General features: G+C 33.7%; 1 protein-coding gene across 2 annotated transcripts in view; it reads left to right on the top strand.

The window, feature by feature from the left end:
* The first annotated feature begins 27 nt into the window (after positions 1 to 27).
* Positions 28 to 18,797, top strand: part of LOC128188122 (msx2-interacting protein-like) — a 37,036-nt gene continuing 18,266 nt past the window's right edge. Inside the window, exons 1-10 of one of the 2 annotated variants that reach the window (XM_052858970.1) lie at positions 28 to 247; positions 7,859 to 8,095; positions 14,835 to 14,972; positions 15,340 to 15,558; positions 16,218 to 16,399; positions 16,548 to 16,659; positions 16,820 to 16,908; positions 17,608 to 17,756; positions 17,936 to 18,061; positions 18,543 to 18,770. In XM_052858970.1, coding sequence (XP_052714930.1) covers positions 165 to 247; positions 7,859 to 8,095; positions 14,835 to 14,972; positions 15,340 to 15,558; positions 16,218 to 16,399; positions 16,548 to 16,659; positions 16,820 to 16,908; positions 17,608 to 17,756; positions 17,936 to 18,061; positions 18,543 to 18,770 — 1,563 coding nt within the window. In that variant the 5' untranslated portion in view covers positions 28 to 164. Of the gene's footprint in view, positions 248 to 7,858; positions 8,096 to 8,124; positions 8,850 to 14,834; positions 14,973 to 15,339; positions 15,559 to 16,217; positions 16,400 to 16,547; positions 16,660 to 16,819; positions 16,909 to 17,607; positions 17,757 to 17,935; positions 18,062 to 18,542; positions 18,771 to 18,797 lie in introns of those variants that run through there. The other variant, XM_052858971.1, reaches the window with a different exon arrangement.

Here is an 18,797-nt window from a genome sequence, read left to right as displayed (position 1 = left end):
TGGTAAAGGGTCGAAGGTCACGTGTGCATGTGACGTCACGATAGGCCATGAATTTTTACTACATTGTATAGAGGATATGGCAACTGTGTATTTGCAATGATTGAATTTGTGATATTTATTGCGTTCTAATACATAACACCAAACGTTATGTAGCATAACAAGATATGGTACGAGAAACGAGGTACCTACTTGTTGGGAATTTACCCGAGAAAACTCCAGAAGATGCAGTAGCAGAACATTTTAAGAGGTGAGTATAGCACACGTTGACCAAAAAAATTCAGGTCAGCCATTTTCGTAGCGCGGATTAAAGCAACCCTTTTAAAGTTGTTGGGTTGAAAGCTATGACTATATGCTTATACTTGTATCGTATTGTTACTGGGGATACTAATTTTCTTCAAGGTGATCATAGATATAGGAAATATTTGACCAAGGAGACAGAAAATTAAAGGCGGAAAAGCTCGCCTCGAGGGAGCGTATAAAAATGTGATATTCCATTTGCCAGGCAGTTGATAAAAGATTTGACTAAATAATTCTTACGAAATATAAGACACCAAATAACATTGATCATGCATCCTAATATTGTTTGTTCAAATATACTTATTTTTAGTCTTGCGTACATCCGTTCTCATGAGTTATGAATATTATAATTTAGGTTGGAATGTCCATGTTCACTGCACAGCACACATTACACAAAAGCACAGACCGGGAAGGCTTGGGATAAATGCAGTTATATCTTCTCTCCATATCTCGATATGTTGTATTTGGCATGTGTAATATTAAACAGAAATGGTTTCAAACACTTTAAGAAATATTATAGTTGAACAACAACAGAATTGATTTAATTTTTTTCCTCACTGTTTTTGATAGATCATAGATTTGTCAATTCTTGAATTTAATAATTTTATTTTAAACATGGTTCTTGATCTATTTCATTCAATGTTGTGAATCCTTTAATGACGGATTCAGAACAAGGAAGCTGTGAAAAGCAGATTTATTTATCATAATGAACGATTCGAAGAATGTTGGGGCTGCAGTGTTTGCTTTTGCCAAGATCTCAAAATGTACAGAGATCTTCAATCCCATGATGCCAAGTAGATATTGAAGTGCTGTTGAAATTTCCAAGAAAAGTAAATGCAATGCCAAATATCCTCACCAAGCAAAGCTTATGGAGATAAGATATATCAATTTTATTACTTATTTAATTATAATAGTGTCTTTATTGAATTGCCCGAAATTTAATCAACTTGAATGAACACAAAAAACGACATGCTTGTTACGACAAACCCAGTTTCTGCCTAATTTTTGGGCTCTTAAAATACGGAGCAACTTTTGAAGAATATTGTGATTTAAATACTTCAGCCATTCAGCCATTCTAATGTGACAGGGTGTGCTATGCATTCAGATCAGAGACCTGTTCAGTAGAGAAGGCACTAGTGAAGGAAATCTAGCAAGCAGACTGGATCAAACTTTCTAAACTCAACTCCCCCCCCCCCCCCCCCCAGCCCCTAATTTCCATTTTCTTTGCCATTCTGGATTGCATAGTTATTGACAGCAGTGTCCCCATTGGAGTCAAGTGTTTGAATTTATTCAAACAAACAGATACAGATGTTTAGATGGTCACACAAGTAGAAAGATGTCTAATCAGTTAATTGGTCATTTGGATACACAAATTGCAAAAAATACTGGAAATGTTTTCCTTTTTTCTTTGATTGGACCGGCTGATTTACAAAAAACATTGCCTGCCCTTAACACTGACTCATGTCATCTCTTGATATGGATTTTTTGCCTCCATGTTGTCGGCTATGTATGTGATCCATTTGTTGTTTGATAATTATATCACATGATAAGCATTATGTTGCAGCATGGAGACATTATTGGACAAAGTTAGTGCTACATTAATGCTAGTACACAACAGTGCTTCAAACTCCGACATCTTTTATGAAAGAAATAACTAGTTTTAGATTTATAAACAGAGCTGATACTTGAATAGTAGCCTACTAAAGAGTGGTATAGTTTTAGAACTCAGTAGTTCCAGCACTGACATCACTTAAAGTTTGATATACTATAGTTTTCCATGAGAGAATAAGCTCCTTCCAAAATCTCAGTCAGAAGTGAAATCGCAGCTGTATCTAACAGTACATGTAGTAACATTATTTGGTGTTGCAACTATTCAAATATTGTCAGATTCTGTATGCTTGTCTGATAGTGAAACAGTGAAAGAAAGTTAAAAGCTATCGACTTTGACAGAAAACAGATGAATGCCGCATCCAGATATATGCATTTTTCCGTGGCTGTGGAAGGGAAAATAGTCTTAGCTTCAAGGGAAATAGGAAATCAATGAAGCTAATGGATGCAGACGTAGAAGTCCCTGTTTCTATTTTTCTTCCTCAGACCATTATTACTTGATTCTACAAGAGAATTTTAAAGGAATGGTTTAGAAATAGAACTATTTTAACAAAAGCTTGGACTTTGGGTAGTTGTGTCAAACAGCAATGTGATGTAGGCTTGGCAATTGGTGCATATTTTCCTTGAAACCATGTCATTTTTGACTTGTTTTGAATAATGCATAGCAATCTAGATATCTTGTTAAAATGGTTCTGTTGTCTCCAGAACCCTATAAACAATGAAATATCAAATTGATAGAACCAGTTTAACAAGGCCTTCGAGTTAAGTAGGATGTAACTATCTATTTTTTTGTGTCAAAAAAGTTATAAATGATACTGGTTTCAAGCGAAATGAACACCGATTGCGGTTGGTAGTCTTAACTTAAAAAAGCTAGACAAATTGTGTTGATTTCAAAGAGCCATGGCTGAATGTCCAGCAAGGAAATATAGACAGGCCAACGTCACTTATGCATTGAATACTTATTTTTCGATGTCGTTGTCCTACAACACACCAAGCGGTGCAGACGATTACCGCGCTAACGCGCAGTATGATAATTTGTCTGGACCGCTTGGTGTGTTATAGGACCAACGACATCCAAAAATAAGCATTCAATGCTTATATTTAAATTCATATGCCAGTTTGTGTAAAAATATTTGTGCATCATAGCTATGAAGCCATTTTATACGCTCTTAGTCAGGGATATGAAACATACCTGGAACAGCCATATTAACATGGTGTTTAATTCGCTTCTGCAACTAAACGTATAGTGACTAGAGATTTTGTCGAAAACAACTTTTTTATTGATGAATAGATTTGATTTAACGATTATTTTCCATTAGCACATATCAAATAGGTTATGTAAGGTTGAACGTTTTATTTAATCTTACAATAATAATTATACTCAAAACACATGGTGACCAGGTTACGTTTATATTTGTGCTCATGGCACATGAATTAGCTAAGTGTATTCATAGGAAATTGAACATCGCATATTTCCAATGCAAACATACAAGGAAATATATACTGAATGTAGATTTAATGCTGTTTGACACAACTACCTAAAGATCAAGTTCTTGTAAAAAAGATTCTAATACATTTATAAAACATTACTGAATAAATTTCCTAAGTACCTACATGTACTCTGATAGAAACTGGAAAAACAAAGTTACTTGAAATTCTTAGGGTTATAACCATAATATGAAGCCTGTACAGTGAATAGAGGGTTATAATTAGAAGCCTAATAAAAATGTAGATAGAATACATACATATATACATTCCCCGCTCTGTTTAGTGTGTTTCGTGTAATATAGAGTGTATTGCATACTGCCATACTGCCATGCTCCAACTAGCACACCTACCAACTTTTTGCTTTGTCAGTAGAGTTTTGGCTTTTATAATGAAGGGTAGCGAGTTTGATTCTTACAAAGACATTTAGAAATTATAGGAGATTTGTCACTTACATTGGTATAATTGATATTTTCAAGTTAGGGAAAATTTAAGGTTGTGTGGGACCCATTGGCATATGTGCATGTATATAAAATTCATTTGAATGAAAGTACATCATATTAAATAAACAATTGTTATCTCCATAACTATGATAGTATGCCATAAAACACATCTTGGAGATTTGTATACGGATAAGCAATGTATACTGTAATTGCCAGCTGGTCTTGACCTCATGCCACACAGCTCTAGATGTATATATACAACCAACACCCTAACCATAATACACTGCTGACAATTGTCTAGTATGAAAGAAAGTGTGGCCATGATTGTGGAATAACTATCTGAATTGTTATTGTTCTATGAAATATTTCATGCCCAATTCATTTGTTAATGACGATGTAAGTTACTAAGTTAGTGTTGATACCTTTCTATGAATAAAATTCAATACTTTAACAGTTTCGGTATGATAAAGTTACAGTCTCTCAATTATGTAAATGCAAGTCATAGCAGCAATTAAAATTTTGTAATATCAGCTTCTTTTGCCACAAGATGGATTAAAAACGGTTACTGAAACGTGATGAGAACAAAACAATGCATTCAAATGCAGTTAATTTTGATTACATATACCCACAAATGCTTTTACAGTAATATTTTTGCAAGAACCATTCAATACAAATCTCATGAATTGTTCCTTATGTCTAAATTCTTGAACTATGTGAGAGAAAAATATGATCATGAAATTATGGAGAAAAAAATTCATATACTACCTGATATATTTAGAAAAACAGAATAAATTCAATGTATACATATTTCACAAAGCTGAGATTTATATATAGACCTGACCATGTATATGTATGTTGAAATTGGTAACACTCTACGAAAATTACATTGAAAGTTGTATCAATGTATTGTACATGTGTATTCAATTCTGTATGTGTATGTCTGGCTTCTATGTTGAACTGTGCTGCAAATAACTACAATTATGTGGTTGCTGTTGGAGACATATGCCTGCACAATGTTCATAAGGCACTTGAAATAGCAGTGGGGTTTCCTTGGTGAATAGATAATTTCACAAATCCGTGGTATTCTAATTTAAGAACAAAATATTAATGAGGTGAACTAATTTTGCTCCCGGAAACAGGCATCATCGCATGTTATTTTGTCTGCACAGTCGGCCATATTTTGTTGGTACAAACTGCTGGTGCAGTTTTATTCGTTAATTCTGGTTTATTCCACATTCACACATATACTTATTCCAACTCGTCTGTATATTTTTAAAACCAGTTCTCCAATGCTGATACAGACACAGAGAAGTTGAATTGAATAGGGAGGTCAAGATTTGGGTGTTTTTTACTTATAGATATCAACATTACAAAGTGACAGTAATACAATTCATAAAATTGTTTTCACTTTTTAATAACACAAAACAAAATTCATTTCTGTGCACAGAAAGGTTTCGTTTCTATGAAGGGAATGGGTGAATTTCGTTTCATAGAGGAGAACCACCGAAGTAAAGTGTATTCCACTGTTGCAATCGATAACCTAGCATGGAGCTTAGCAATGAAGAGAAGTGATCACCTGAACATGAGTCATACTGGAAGAGTCCATGTACAAGGGTGATCAGGCTATTCATAGCGTTTACATTGTTTATGTACATTAGCAAAAGTGGAAAAAAATCCCCCTAATGCAAAGTAGAGCTGAACATGTTATTGCCAAGTCAGCATGGAAAGCAGACAACCCTTGATAAACATGATAATAATGCCAGTCTTTGTGCAGAACGGGCGAATTAATGCCCTTGGTTTATTTACAGCTCTCTGGTAATAAAACCTGTTCTGGCAACCTTTGTAATGCCTGGCAAACGTCCAAACAAAATTCTTATCAGTAAATAGTGGATTTTAAACATGTATTAGGTTGGCTGCAATCATTGCCTAATACATAGAAGTCTGATCAATAGCTTTGTGGAATTGCGCAGATCAATATTGTTCAGCTGAAAAGACACATATTTTATACTGAAAGGCTCCATTGGCTTGTTATAGGCTATGGCTTGTTGGAGCACTCATTACTGACATAAGACTTCTTTAGAGATCTATGGAATATTGAATGTTGGTGTACACTCTGGAATAACACAATTAACAATCCTACAAAGAATATGAAGGGCAATCATAAAAATCTGTTGGGAAGTGTATAGCTAAAACTGGAATCTGCTCTCTCTAAGTAAGATACACAATTAATGGGGCATACAAATACATGAATAATTTATCTGCTTTGTGATCTAGTCAGACAAGAAGGACCATCTCAAAAGTTGTTTTATCAGGGAATGCCTGAATGTTATCTGGAGGATTGCCAACTACAGCTTACAGTGAAAAGTTGGAACACTGCCAGTTTTCTAAGCCTGCATAAAGGAAAAAAAATAGAGCTGAATGGATTTTTAAAACACAGTAGGACAAAACGAGACATGATTGTTCCGTCTTAGCATTGTATTTGAACACAGTCCTATGAAGGGTGTGTGGTTACAGAGTTAAGAGCACTGAAAAATGTAAAACTAATAAAGGGGGAGTGAAACAAATCTATTAAATTTTGTTGATTTTTAATCCTAGAAAATGATTTACCGTATTGAACATAATAAATTTTGCCCCAGAAGGTGATGTATGAAAATTGAGAACCAATGACTTTATATAAAGGACATAACTATGTGGTTTATGCTTCAAAAGTCAAAAGTTGAAATTGTTCTCTGGTCTCAAGTGACACAAAAGATAAGACATCTTTAATAGAGACAGATATTCTCTACCAGCAAGTGAAGTATACAAAGGTTTAAGTACTAAATTCAGAAACAAAAAGTTTTTTATAAAGCTGATTTGTCAGTTGTTGTTCTAGAAATCATTTGATAAAGTTGAGTGTATCCTGGATGTGAAAATAACTTGAAAGAAAATAAACATTTTTGATACTACTAAGATTCAAAAGCTTTGATAAACTTAAACCTTAAAAAATCCAGTTTTTCCTTGATTTTGATCTTGTTAAAAGGAAAATGCACAAACACTTCAAATAATCTGCAGTGGTGACTAATGCTGCTATAATTTATGACTTGTCTCTCATACATTTTTTATCGTGCACTCTCTCAAGACAGAATAGGCTATTCTATACAACACAGTTTCTGACTTCAGTGATGCTGCCAAGCTGAAAAACAAATCGAGCTGGCTGATTAAAGTAGCATGGTTAGAGAACAGATGAAAAAACAATTAGGCCACATTTCAAAATCTGTTTGCCTTCTCCTGACTTTGTTTGAAGATTGTGTAGAGAACTTTTTTCCTCTTGAAAATTGTGTGAACATTGTCTAAATAACTTACAATGAGATATACACATACAAACATAGATCTGATCTGTATTCGAAAAAAAATGAGTAAGAATTTTTTTTCACAGAAAACTTGTTGCTACTTGGTCAGAATATGGACAAACAAATTTGCTTTTGTACTGTGTACTGTCATACTGTACTGTGTATATAGCTAATCTGAGGTTCAAATAATTTTTTTCTCTTGAAAATTGTGTGAACATTGTCAGAATAACTTACAAGTAGATATACACATTAACAAACATAGATCTGATCTGTATTTGAAACAAAATGAGTAAGAATTTTTTTTACAAAAAACTTCTTGCTACTTGGTCAGAATATAGACAAACAAATTTGCTTTTGTACTGTGTACTGTCAAACTGTACTGTGTATATAGCTAATCTGAGGTTAAAACAGACTACAAAATTTCATACTATGATAACTGGCTTTTCATGTATTATAGTACAGTGTGGCATTATGAAAGGGTTTACGTCGCTTAAACAATCTGAAACAACAGTCATGATATTTAATTCATTATTTACATAACAAAAACAACAGACATGATATTTAATTCATTATTTACATAACAAATACTTGAAGGAATATAGATATCCCTCTAGTTATCATTTTATTTTATTTGTAAACTTGATGAATTCTGAAACGTTTTGCGAAAACATAAAGGAAGTTTTAACTTTATTCTAGATATGGTAAAATACAAAGTGTGAAGATACATCACAAAGAAAATGAAGAAGGGTCCTCGGCAATTGTTGCATTTGGAGACATCAAATCAGCATCCAAAGCCCACGGGACGGAAAACCGAATAGAAGGGAATCTATTGTCAACGGAGTACTGCGAGGGCTCGGCAACAGGAAGTGCCGTTACCAGAACCGTAGAGCCAAGACACGGAACATACAACAGATCGTTCAGTAGAAGCAAGGGGTAGGAATTTTACTGTAGCATTTCAGTTGTTTTAATTTTATTTAATAAAATTAACATGCAAGCTTATTATTGTCAAGTTTTATGTGCAGATTTGCAGTGCTGTATAGTTTCTATTGTGAATGTGTAAAACTTAGTTTTGTTACTTGTTTGTAGTTGTTTCATATTTTCAGACCCGAACCAGTTCCAAATATGGGAATTTATTATTATTGTTTATTTTTTGGTTAAAGTTGATTTACTTAGATATATGAAACATATCTATAGCACATGGATGTATTAACACACCATATCTTTAAAAGAGGAATTAATGAATTATCAATGTTTTGTGTTGTGTTTTCTCTCTTTATTTATGGATTATTTTCTGAGTGTTGTGATGGGAATGCTGTTTTTGTGAAGGATTACGCCACCGACCTCCTCTTTCCATTGATTATGAAATGGAATAACGAAGCCTTAGTCTTTATACATCTCCGACATTTGGATGTGTTTATTTATTATTTTTCCAACTGATGGAATAATTCTTATATTATTTAATTGAAATCCAGTGGAATATGAAATTCAGCCTGGATTTAACCCTTTCCTGAGTGAGAATGGATTAATTAATCTGTTGTTGGAGTGAGAATGGATTAATTGATCGTTTGTTGATCGATTTGCAATATTTGCAAAGGATATGACAAAGGATTTGTTTGTATAGAGTGTTGGATATAACAATGGTATTCCCCCTCACAGTATCTATATCCAAGGAGTGTATTTACTTCAGGTATTTTAAGTTTTAAGTTACAGAGTATGATTACATGTGAACTAAAAGAATTAAATGATGAAGGGGTGACCAGAATCAGAATTCTGCATGCATTTACTGTTATTTTTAATGAAAGTTTTTTAATTGGTAAAAAAAAAACTTCTTTTGAATAGTTAAGGAGAAGTAGAACACCTTGATCTTGTTTCAGAGATTTCTTTGAAATAAACAAGGAAATAACCCTGAATTGTCATCAATATTTTTGTTAGAACCATTTCAACAAGAGCTTGGACTTTAGGTAGGACGTAACTATCAATATCTTGCATCAAAAATGATGCTGGTTTCGAGTTGAATGTGCATAGATTGTGTAGTCTTTGCTCAAAAGCCAGACAAATCTTGTTTATTTCATAGAGCCATGGCTGACTGACCAAAAATGAAATAAACAGGGCTTTGTCACATTGCCTTTAGACACAGCTACCCAAAGTTCAAGCTCTTGTTAAAATTGTTCTATAAATCTTCATCAATCTATGGCATCATTAACATTTTTGTTAATCTTTATCAATCTATTTGTTTAACAGGCTAGCTCCTTTGTTAGTAATATGTAAGTGACATGGGTTTGAGACAGGCAGGGTTTTCCCCCACAATTTTCATTATATTTGAATTATGATAAAGATATATACATTTTATGACAAGATAACTTAAAAAAGAAATTGGAACAATTAAACATGTATATTAATTAACATTATGTTAAAAATGTTTGCAGTACTTTTATCTAAATAAATTTTCCATAACAAAGTGTCCCCATCAAAATTAAACATTTTCATGCATACATCACTCAAATTTGGACCCCTAAATCATATTAGGTATGTATCCTATGTTGCCTATCTAACCTTGACCTAATTAGCTCCTGTTGCTTACTGGGTAATGTAGAGGAGAAGATAATTTGAAAATGATATATTCATTGTACATGAAGAATAATACATTTTTTCACCAGTTTTGCTCTATTTGCCATGTCCACTATATTCACATTGCAAAAAAAAAAAAAAAATAATCCTTTTAAAATTCATTGCAAAAGACTGTGTATTAAACAAATACAGTAAAATGCAATATACGATTCATTGGTTTGTGGTATTTAATTATTAATGCTGTATATCGAAGTATATGTATATAGGACTTTGGAGGATTAAGGGGGAAGGGGTATTATAAGAGCATAGGGGTATATTAGCATTTTGCATGTTCGATATCGTTGTTCCGTTAATCTTTATTTTTCCTGTAGAGCTATATGGTCGCTTTTTTAACCAGGTTTTCCAACGGAAAAATTCGGTTATTTAAATGAAAAATGGCAGGCTAGCGGGTGGGTGAGCGGCTGCCAAAAGGGTACCCTCATTGTACGGATAACTTCTCTTACAGTTTTCAAGATAGGAAGTTGTTCTTTTGCAGATCAACTGTACATATATCAGATCTTTGCATGTTGTTAGGATTTTGATTTCTGGTAATTTATGAAAAAAATACCAGCTTTTGAACTTAGTCATTTTTTGGCAAAATATAGCTTATAGGGTACCCTCATTGTACGCATAACTCCTACAGTATTCAAGATACGAAGTTGTTCTTTTGCAGATCAACTGTATATATTTCAGAGGTTTGCACATTTCTAAGATTTTGATTTCTGATAATTTATGAAAAAAATACCAACTTTTGAACTTAGTCATTTTTGGCAAAATATCGCATATATATATTGCGTTTCACTGGATACAGTAGGTAGTGTTTATCAATTCAGAATGGACGTTGATTATGGATATAGTTCACATTAAAAAAAACCCGGTTTGCTGTCACATTGACAGCTTTTCGCTTGTCTTTTAAATGAACACATACACACCAAAAGTCCCAATGCAAAATGAATGATATCAAAAGAGTTAAAACCGTTATGCATTTATTTAGTATAAAATTTAAGCTTTGATATTGTGTACTCTGGAGGCTGATGCGTGTATTGAATACAACCAGTGGTGATTGGATCTGAATATTGAATTTCTTTCCAATCTAACCCCATTTTATTAATTATTTACAACATTAGCGATTTGAATAAGTAAATTCGTATCTGTACATTGCTTTGTGAAATTCCTTTATTAATGCCCGGCCTAGACAGGGTGGATGGAAATTCACATACAGCTTGTTAACCAATCAGAACTCTTCCCTCAAACAACTTTGGAAAGAAATTTTGCACCTGTTTGTCAGAAGGATGGTCAGTTTATAGAGCTGTTATTGTGCTGCTGTCTGTCCTAAATCTTCTATTTAAGGGCAAGCAGATATTTAAGTTTTTACACAGGTATCCTTAGGATTAGTTATTTATAGATAACGGCTATTGATTTTTAGATGAGAGTCGAGTTAAGAAAAAAACTACTCAACACTTCAATAGGTAGACCAAGTATTGTCAAATCAATATCTTAATCATCTGCTGGACAAAAACAACTAAGCTTCGACTATTTATCAGAATTGAACTGAATTAAAAGTGACATTCAATCAAAAGTTACATATGCTAGAAAATGATAAGAGAAAAGGGTTCAGGGACATGCAATCAGATAAAAACACTTTTTTTTTAAGATTCATCATTTAAATTCTATTCAGCATTACTGGAAGCTGATTCATCATTTTCTTTTTTGTTTTTTTTATAAATCGATCTCTCGATAAACGATAAACGAAGAGGGCTCTACAGCAAGTTTTTCATCTTGGCTAGCCATAAGTGACAATCAACTCCTCTTCTGTTTTCACCCTTAGTGAATCAAGCCAACTTTTATATGTATTGATTGATAAGTGTGATTTAGTATTTCATCTTTAAAGGCCAAATGTGGCATCACAACCACATTGCGTAGATATATGTTACATTTAACTAGGGCTACATGTGTACATGAAATTCTGCATGTTATACAACATTGTTTTTACATTTCCAGGATATGATGTCACAATATTCTATCCCCAATTGTCTCCAAAGATTGATATTGTGATCTACATTTTTGTGGGAGTTTCACTTTATTTACAGGAGCAGCCATTGTTGTTTCTGAATGATTTTTGTTGGTCTTTATGTGAATGCCCCTATCTGATGAATGTAAAAATAGTCTTTTAAAAATGAAAAGCAGTAAAACAAGTGACAATGTAGCTGAATGGAAATTTTTTAGAATTAAGGTTTTGGGCCATTTAATTTATTTTTCAGTCCAAGAATACATGTAGAAATTTTTTCTGTCATATTACAGTCAAACTCGTTTTAGTACAAACACAGATCGAGGGAAATCTCTAATATAGCTAAGTTATTTTTTAGTCCTCAGTAAAATTCTTAACAAATCTTTGCAAAATTTACAGTTATAATAAATTCAGATATAATGATTTTACAGATATAGTGAACTTATTTTGAGTCGTGGTAGTGGTGATTTAACACTTTAACGATGAATCCCTTTGAAATTTAAAAAGTTTGCACTACTATTTAACATAATAGTTGAATAAAGTTATTTTCACATAAATTCTTCAATACACAATCTGATTATTAAAAGATTAAAAAAAACCAAGATGTTTTCATTCTAAGCCTCAATTAGAAAAAATTGTAGTCTGGTGAAAGAAAACATGTATATAGTGAATTTGCTTTAGTTATTATTATTCATGTACAACAAACTACGGATGTAACAAAAAAATCCATTGGTCCCCAGGACTTCAATACAACAGAGTTTAACCTTATTTTCCTTGCATTGAAATAGCATGAGGTCATTAAAAAAAAATTCTGTTCAAAATTGCTTCTGAATCTTTTCATTTATTCAGTTTCATAGATACTGTTCAAAACCCATTTTCATCAAAATGATACAAAGATACATACTGGTGTAAGCAATTCAACAGTCAATGTTCAGGCCTTGACATTTCCAGTGGCTTCCACCACATTATTTTATGTTTAATTCAGTTTATAAGTACTGTTTTCAGCACAAATTAAAGACTTCAAATAAGATATTGACTTATTGACAAGATATATACTAGATATTGACTTACTGACAAGAAAACAACTTAACAATGTCAGTTGTGACCTTGACCTAACCAATGACCTCAACTTCACCATTGATTTCCATTTTTTGGGGGGGGGGGTTGTTGTTGAAGAAGTTGTGTAATGTGTATGATATTTTTTCTCAAACTTCACTCATTATCCCCAGTAGATATCTTTGTATTGTTAGTTCACAGTATGCTGGTGCTGAAGACTCAACTTTTTCAATTACCGTGATTGATATTTATACTATTTAGTTGCATTATTTGAATAATATTGAAATACTCAAAAAACGTGTCCAACTTTTCAAAGATGAAATATCAGAAATTCATACTACCCGAGACTGTCACTAAATTTGCTCATGACATATATTTTCATTAACCCTGACCATAGGCCAAATGACCAGGACAAGTTTAAATAAAATCAACATGGCATTTATTTAAATCGGATGTATTGGGAGAGGTGGTGTTGGTGAACTGGTATTGGCCAGTTGTCCTCTTGCATACCTCTAGAGATTATAGAGATTATACTGGAAGCATATCGTATCTAGCATCATGATGGATTATATTTAGAGAAACTGATTTTTTAAGTTAGTGTTGATTACTATAAAATTTGTGTATCTATAAGTTAGACATTTAAGGATGTACTTGTTTTAGCGGAAGCTGCTTTAGGCAAAAAAAAAAAATACAAAAAAAGAATACAACACACCAGTAGGTAGAATACACAGGAAAATTTATTATGTTTTCATGACCTGTTACCTGTAAGATGTTGTGTAAAATTATGAATAATAGTTGAAACATCCTGTTTACCTTGTTGAAAATTACATCTGACTGTCTTTGAAAGATGTTTGACTTTCAGCCTTTAAAGACATAAAAGTAAGTTACCTCAGAAACAGAGATAAGAAGTGTTAATTGTGGGGAAAATCAATACATACAGCGTTGTGTTGTTTTCTCTCCTCTTGTGTTGTCTTTGTTCTTTGGAAGAACTAACAACCATGCAGATGTCTTTAATAACAGTTTATATGTGGAGATTTTTACCTTAGATCTTTAGCTCTGCTTGTTATTTGAATTTTCAGAGTTTGATGGAATCTCAAACAATTTAGTGGGTCTTTACAACACTCGAATGTTTTTCCTTGCACTTATATGTTATCAGGTTTATAAGCCATGCTTTGTGGAGTCAGAACATGTTACAAATTGATCATTGTTGAGGGCTAAATGATCATGTACTATTGGTATTATATTTTCATATTCCATGTCTTTGGACAAATGAAGCTGCCAATATGTTCTGTAGCAAAGTACTGTATTGGTAAAATTCAGGTGATCCATTTCTTAAAGTCGTCCTTGTCAGAAAACCCCAACACAATTGTAGCATTTGGTAGACTAGTGTTACTTACACTATACTGTTTTCGAAATAAAAAATTGTATTTTCAATTTTTTGATGTAATGGATTAGTTTGATTTTTAATTTTTGGTCATTTGTAAATTTGTATTGATAAGTTAAGGATACTAATTGCCTTTGTCAGCTAATTGTTATTAGCTCACCTGAGCCAAAATGAAATGAGGAAGAATGGGTTCAATTTTAGAAAAATATGTCAAAAGTAAATATGGTATTTATTATTAGGGAATGTTTAACTAAGGAAAGCTAGTTTGAAGAATTACAATGATTTCCCATGTTTAAGGGAAAGGGTCAAATTGTTGCAAGGTTCGTTTGTGTATTGGTTTGTAGTAGTATGTGTGACGGAAGTTCACTGCATAGGTCAGAGTTGGAAATCGTTTCACATGTGAGCAATATTGTCCATAGGTTTCCGTATTTTATTCTAATTACAATTTGAATTCAGTTTGATTAATTTTCGTATTGGAAGAGATTGCAACTTGAAATTTGCTATACAGTTTGGCTAGTTCATCGTCAGTTAAGGCCATTGAATTTTTGTTTTGAAATCTAAGAGCAGCATCCATTTTTCTAGCAAGAGTAAACAAAAGTAACCTCTTTACTAAACAGGTCTGAAGACAATGAATCCTTTGACTCCTACTATGGAAACAGCAGGTACCCTGGTAACCATGGTGATGAGATGTACAGCAGGGGAAGACCAAGGGAGAGGTTTTCAGGAAGGGGAACATTCAAATCATATGATAATAGGTCAGTTCATTTATAATCTCTGGAGGCTGTTATCTGTAGTAATTATTTTTTTGCAAATTTTTTATGTTTAGTTTGGAAGTAAAAACATTGATCCAGTTTACTGATCCATCAAACAGTATGTTTCTGTATTGTGATTTGGTTTGCTGAGAGTCAGATTTCAGAGCCAATGTTACCTGAATACTGGTGAAGTTCTATGTGTTTAAGCAAAAGCATTAAACAAAACCAAGACCCTTATTACTATAAATGTAAAATGTTACTGATTGCTACAAAAAAAAGTCTAAACTGAACTTCAACTTCATGTAAAGTAAGTAACATTGCGATATAAAGCAAAGGCAATTTTGTTGTTAATATGAACTTGTTTCTATAGGGGTGGTTTCCATGGGAGACCTAGAATAGTAGACCAGTCCTCTCAAGATGAGTTTGAGAAACCCAAACCTCCCCACTCTCCGACCCATTCAACCTCACACAGTGGAAGTCGACACAGTAGTAAAAACAAGAAAGAAAAGCGGGTATCTCGATCAGGAAGTCACACCAGTAGCAGTAGCAGCTCCAGCGGGTCCTCATCCAGCTGTGGTTCACGATCTAGGTCAGTGATTTCTTTCCCTTTTACTGGAAAAACATTTCGTTGTGCCCATCCTTCCGTCTCTCCCTTTCTCTGACGTACATAGTGAAGTAAATTGAAATAAATTTTTAAAAAAGGGAAGGTGTTGTTGTTAATTGTGCATGTTTATAATCATACGCAAATGCAGTTTATCATCTTCCTGCGTGGGTGTTGCAGGGGTTTGACTTTAATGCAAGCAAATTGATTTCAAGAGTGAATTAGAACCATTTTAACAAGACATTGGACTTTTGGTAGGGCATAGCTATCTTTTTTCTTTCATTGGAACAAGTTAAAAATGAGGCTGGTTTCAAATGAAATATACACAGATGGTGTAGTCTTAGCTTAAGGCCAGCGAAATTATGTTAATTTCAAAGAGTGGCCAGCAATGAAACAGACAGGCCTATGTCACATTGCAGTTTGACACAAAAACCCTAAGTCCAAGATCCTGTAAAATTGGTTCTAAGATAGTGGCTAATCAAGACTGTCACCGAGTGAGAAAATCAACAGTATTTTAGACCTAGTTTTAAAATCATAACATGATATGCCACTATTTCAAGATATGAACATAAAAATGCTTGGTTATTGAAGTAGATTGGTTTTACAATGGGTTTTGTCTTCATGAAAAACCTTTTAATGTTTTGCAGTAGTAGAAGTTCTAGTCGGGGTAGTACCACTCGATCCCATGCTTTGCCTCAATCAACATCATTGGTCAAGAGCTATCGCACAGAATCCCAGGAGTCTGTTAACAGTGACAAGACTGGAGCCAATGATGATGACAAGCGGCCCCGCGGAATCTGTATAAACCACCTACCAATCAGATCCACAGGTTTGTGATCGGTCCATTTTTCAGTATTCTTTGCTGTATTAATAAGTTGATGCATTATACCTAATGCAAAAACTGCAAAAAATTTTATAGTATTGATTTGAAAGATCTTGCTTGAAAGTTCTCATTGCTTATTTTATCTTGCATGCAGATACAAGTTTGAGGGATGGTTTGTTTCATGAATACAAGAAGTACGGAAAAGTCAATGCCGTCTTAGTAGCAGGTGTGGGAGAGGAGAGATATGCCATTGTCAGCTTCAGAAAGTAAGACTTGCATCAACAGAAATTGTACAGAATAATGGATAAAGTGTCGATCTCCACCGTTAAAATGAAATTGTTGTTTGCAATCATGATTCCATAGTGTTCAAAAGATTAAGATGAAAAAGCGTGAAAACCAGTGAAGGAATTAATTTGTCTTTTTTAGACCTGAGGATGCAGCAAAAGCAATGTCTGCCTCACAAGATAAAATCTTCTTCGGTTCCAAGATCAAAGTGAGCCAGCATGAAGGCATCGGTAAGTTAGGGCTGGACATAGTCTACTGTAGATTCCTAATGAAACATGAGGAATTAATATCTGCGTAAAATCACAAGAAGCAATGTTTGCGGATTTTAAAATCTCACTTTTTTTTTTCATATAGTTTTTAACTATTGAAAATGAAAACAAAAAAATTGATGCTCTTGATTTTATATTCTCATGATTTGATACTACAGTAAATGATCTCAAATCAAAGATACACTTCTATTTGATGGAAAGTCATGAGAATAATTATTCTAAATTCTAATGGAATGCATGAGACATTGCCAATACAAATTGCAATAAATGAAGGTGCTGAATAATTTCACTGAAGTTTTAATCTGTTTATTCAGCGAGTCTCCCAGGCTTTTCGACAATTTTTGAGATGACAAAAACACACTACTAGCATTACAGCAATGTTTTAAAATTAATCAACATGTGATCCGAGATTATAATCCCACGCACAACATACAAATCTGCCATTTCATTGGTCAAAGTCAAAAGGAAATCTGCTTTATTTTAAACGCTGCACAATTTTTTCCACTGGCATAGGACATTGATCTCATGGATTCTCGTATAGACATCATAAAGACTAACCGCTATATTGATCTACCACGCAATGTATTTCTTACTCAAAAGGGAATGTTTTAATGAGAATATGCTTGAACTGATCAGTTTATTTGTGTCCTTGCTTCACAGAGGTCGACGACAATGAGTTCCGTCCCCCAGAAGCTGAGCTGGATGAACACCACCCTAAGGCCACCAGGACTTTGTTTGTGGGCAACTTGGAGAAAGATATATCAAACCAGGAGCTAAGAGAGAGGTTCCTCAAATTTGGAGATATACTGGTATGTGTACCGTGATATATCATGATGCTATTAAATTATAGTTTAGGAAAATGTAAGAATAATGAACATTTTACTATTTGTATGGTAAATATCTTTCTGTCATGCCTCAATGTGTGTAATAAATCCTAAATCTAAAGGTTGTATAGATTGAAGGATTTTTTTGAATCCTATTTGTACAGGACATTGATGTGAAAAGGCAAGGAGCTGTGTCGGCATACGCATTTGTGCAGTTTACAGATATACGGAGTGTGGTGAAGGTGCTGAAGGAGATGGAGGGGGAAGTGTGGGGCTCCATGAAACTCAAGGTAGGCATAATAGATTCTAGAAGGGGGTGGGACAATGTGTATATTCCAACATAACCTGATTGTAAGAACCACCTTAATTGATGATGAAATCTTAGCATACGAGTGTCACATCAAGATGTAACAACTGTATACATCTTTTGTTTAAGGGGGCTTGGGGGTCAAAATATAATATAATATAAAACCATCAGATTTATTTGAAAATTTTATATGCGATTTCTGAAGCTATCAACTACTATTTGATAGAGAAAAATTTCATATATTTTAATATAAAATTTTATCATTTTCTTTTATTTTTATATGGAGCTCTTCTTTTAAAGGAAATCAATATTGTCTAAAATTGCAGCCACCCCCCAGCTCCCTTAATAAAAGACTTGACTCTTAGATTTAAAGACATGTTCTTACTACAGCTTTCATAAAGGATTGTGTATAGTGCATAACTCAATCATTTTCAATTCAACATGGATGATTTTTATTTTGATAGTTGGGATTCGGAAAAAGCATGCCCACAAACTGTGTCTGGCTGGACAATGTTGATCAGACCGTCCAGGAGAACTTTCTGAGTCGCCAGTTTGGTCGTTATGGACAGGTGACCCACGGGATCATCGACAGAATCAAGGGGAAGGCCCTGGTCTACTTCACCAATGCTGAACAAGCTCAGTACGCTCTCGTGGAAATGAGGAACAGAATACTAAACAACAAGAAAATTATGGTAAGCATAATATGCTATGTTTTGTGA

Source organism: Crassostrea angulata, chromosome 6, assembly GCF_025612915.1.
Source record: "Crassostrea angulata isolate pt1a10 chromosome 6, ASM2561291v2, whole genome shotgun sequence".
Classification (NCBI taxonomy): Eukaryota; Metazoa; Mollusca; class Bivalvia; order Ostreida; family Ostreidae; genus Magallana; species Magallana angulata.
The sequence above is the reverse complement of the archived record's forward strand: the minus strand, read 5'-3'. Positions and strand labels throughout refer to the sequence as shown.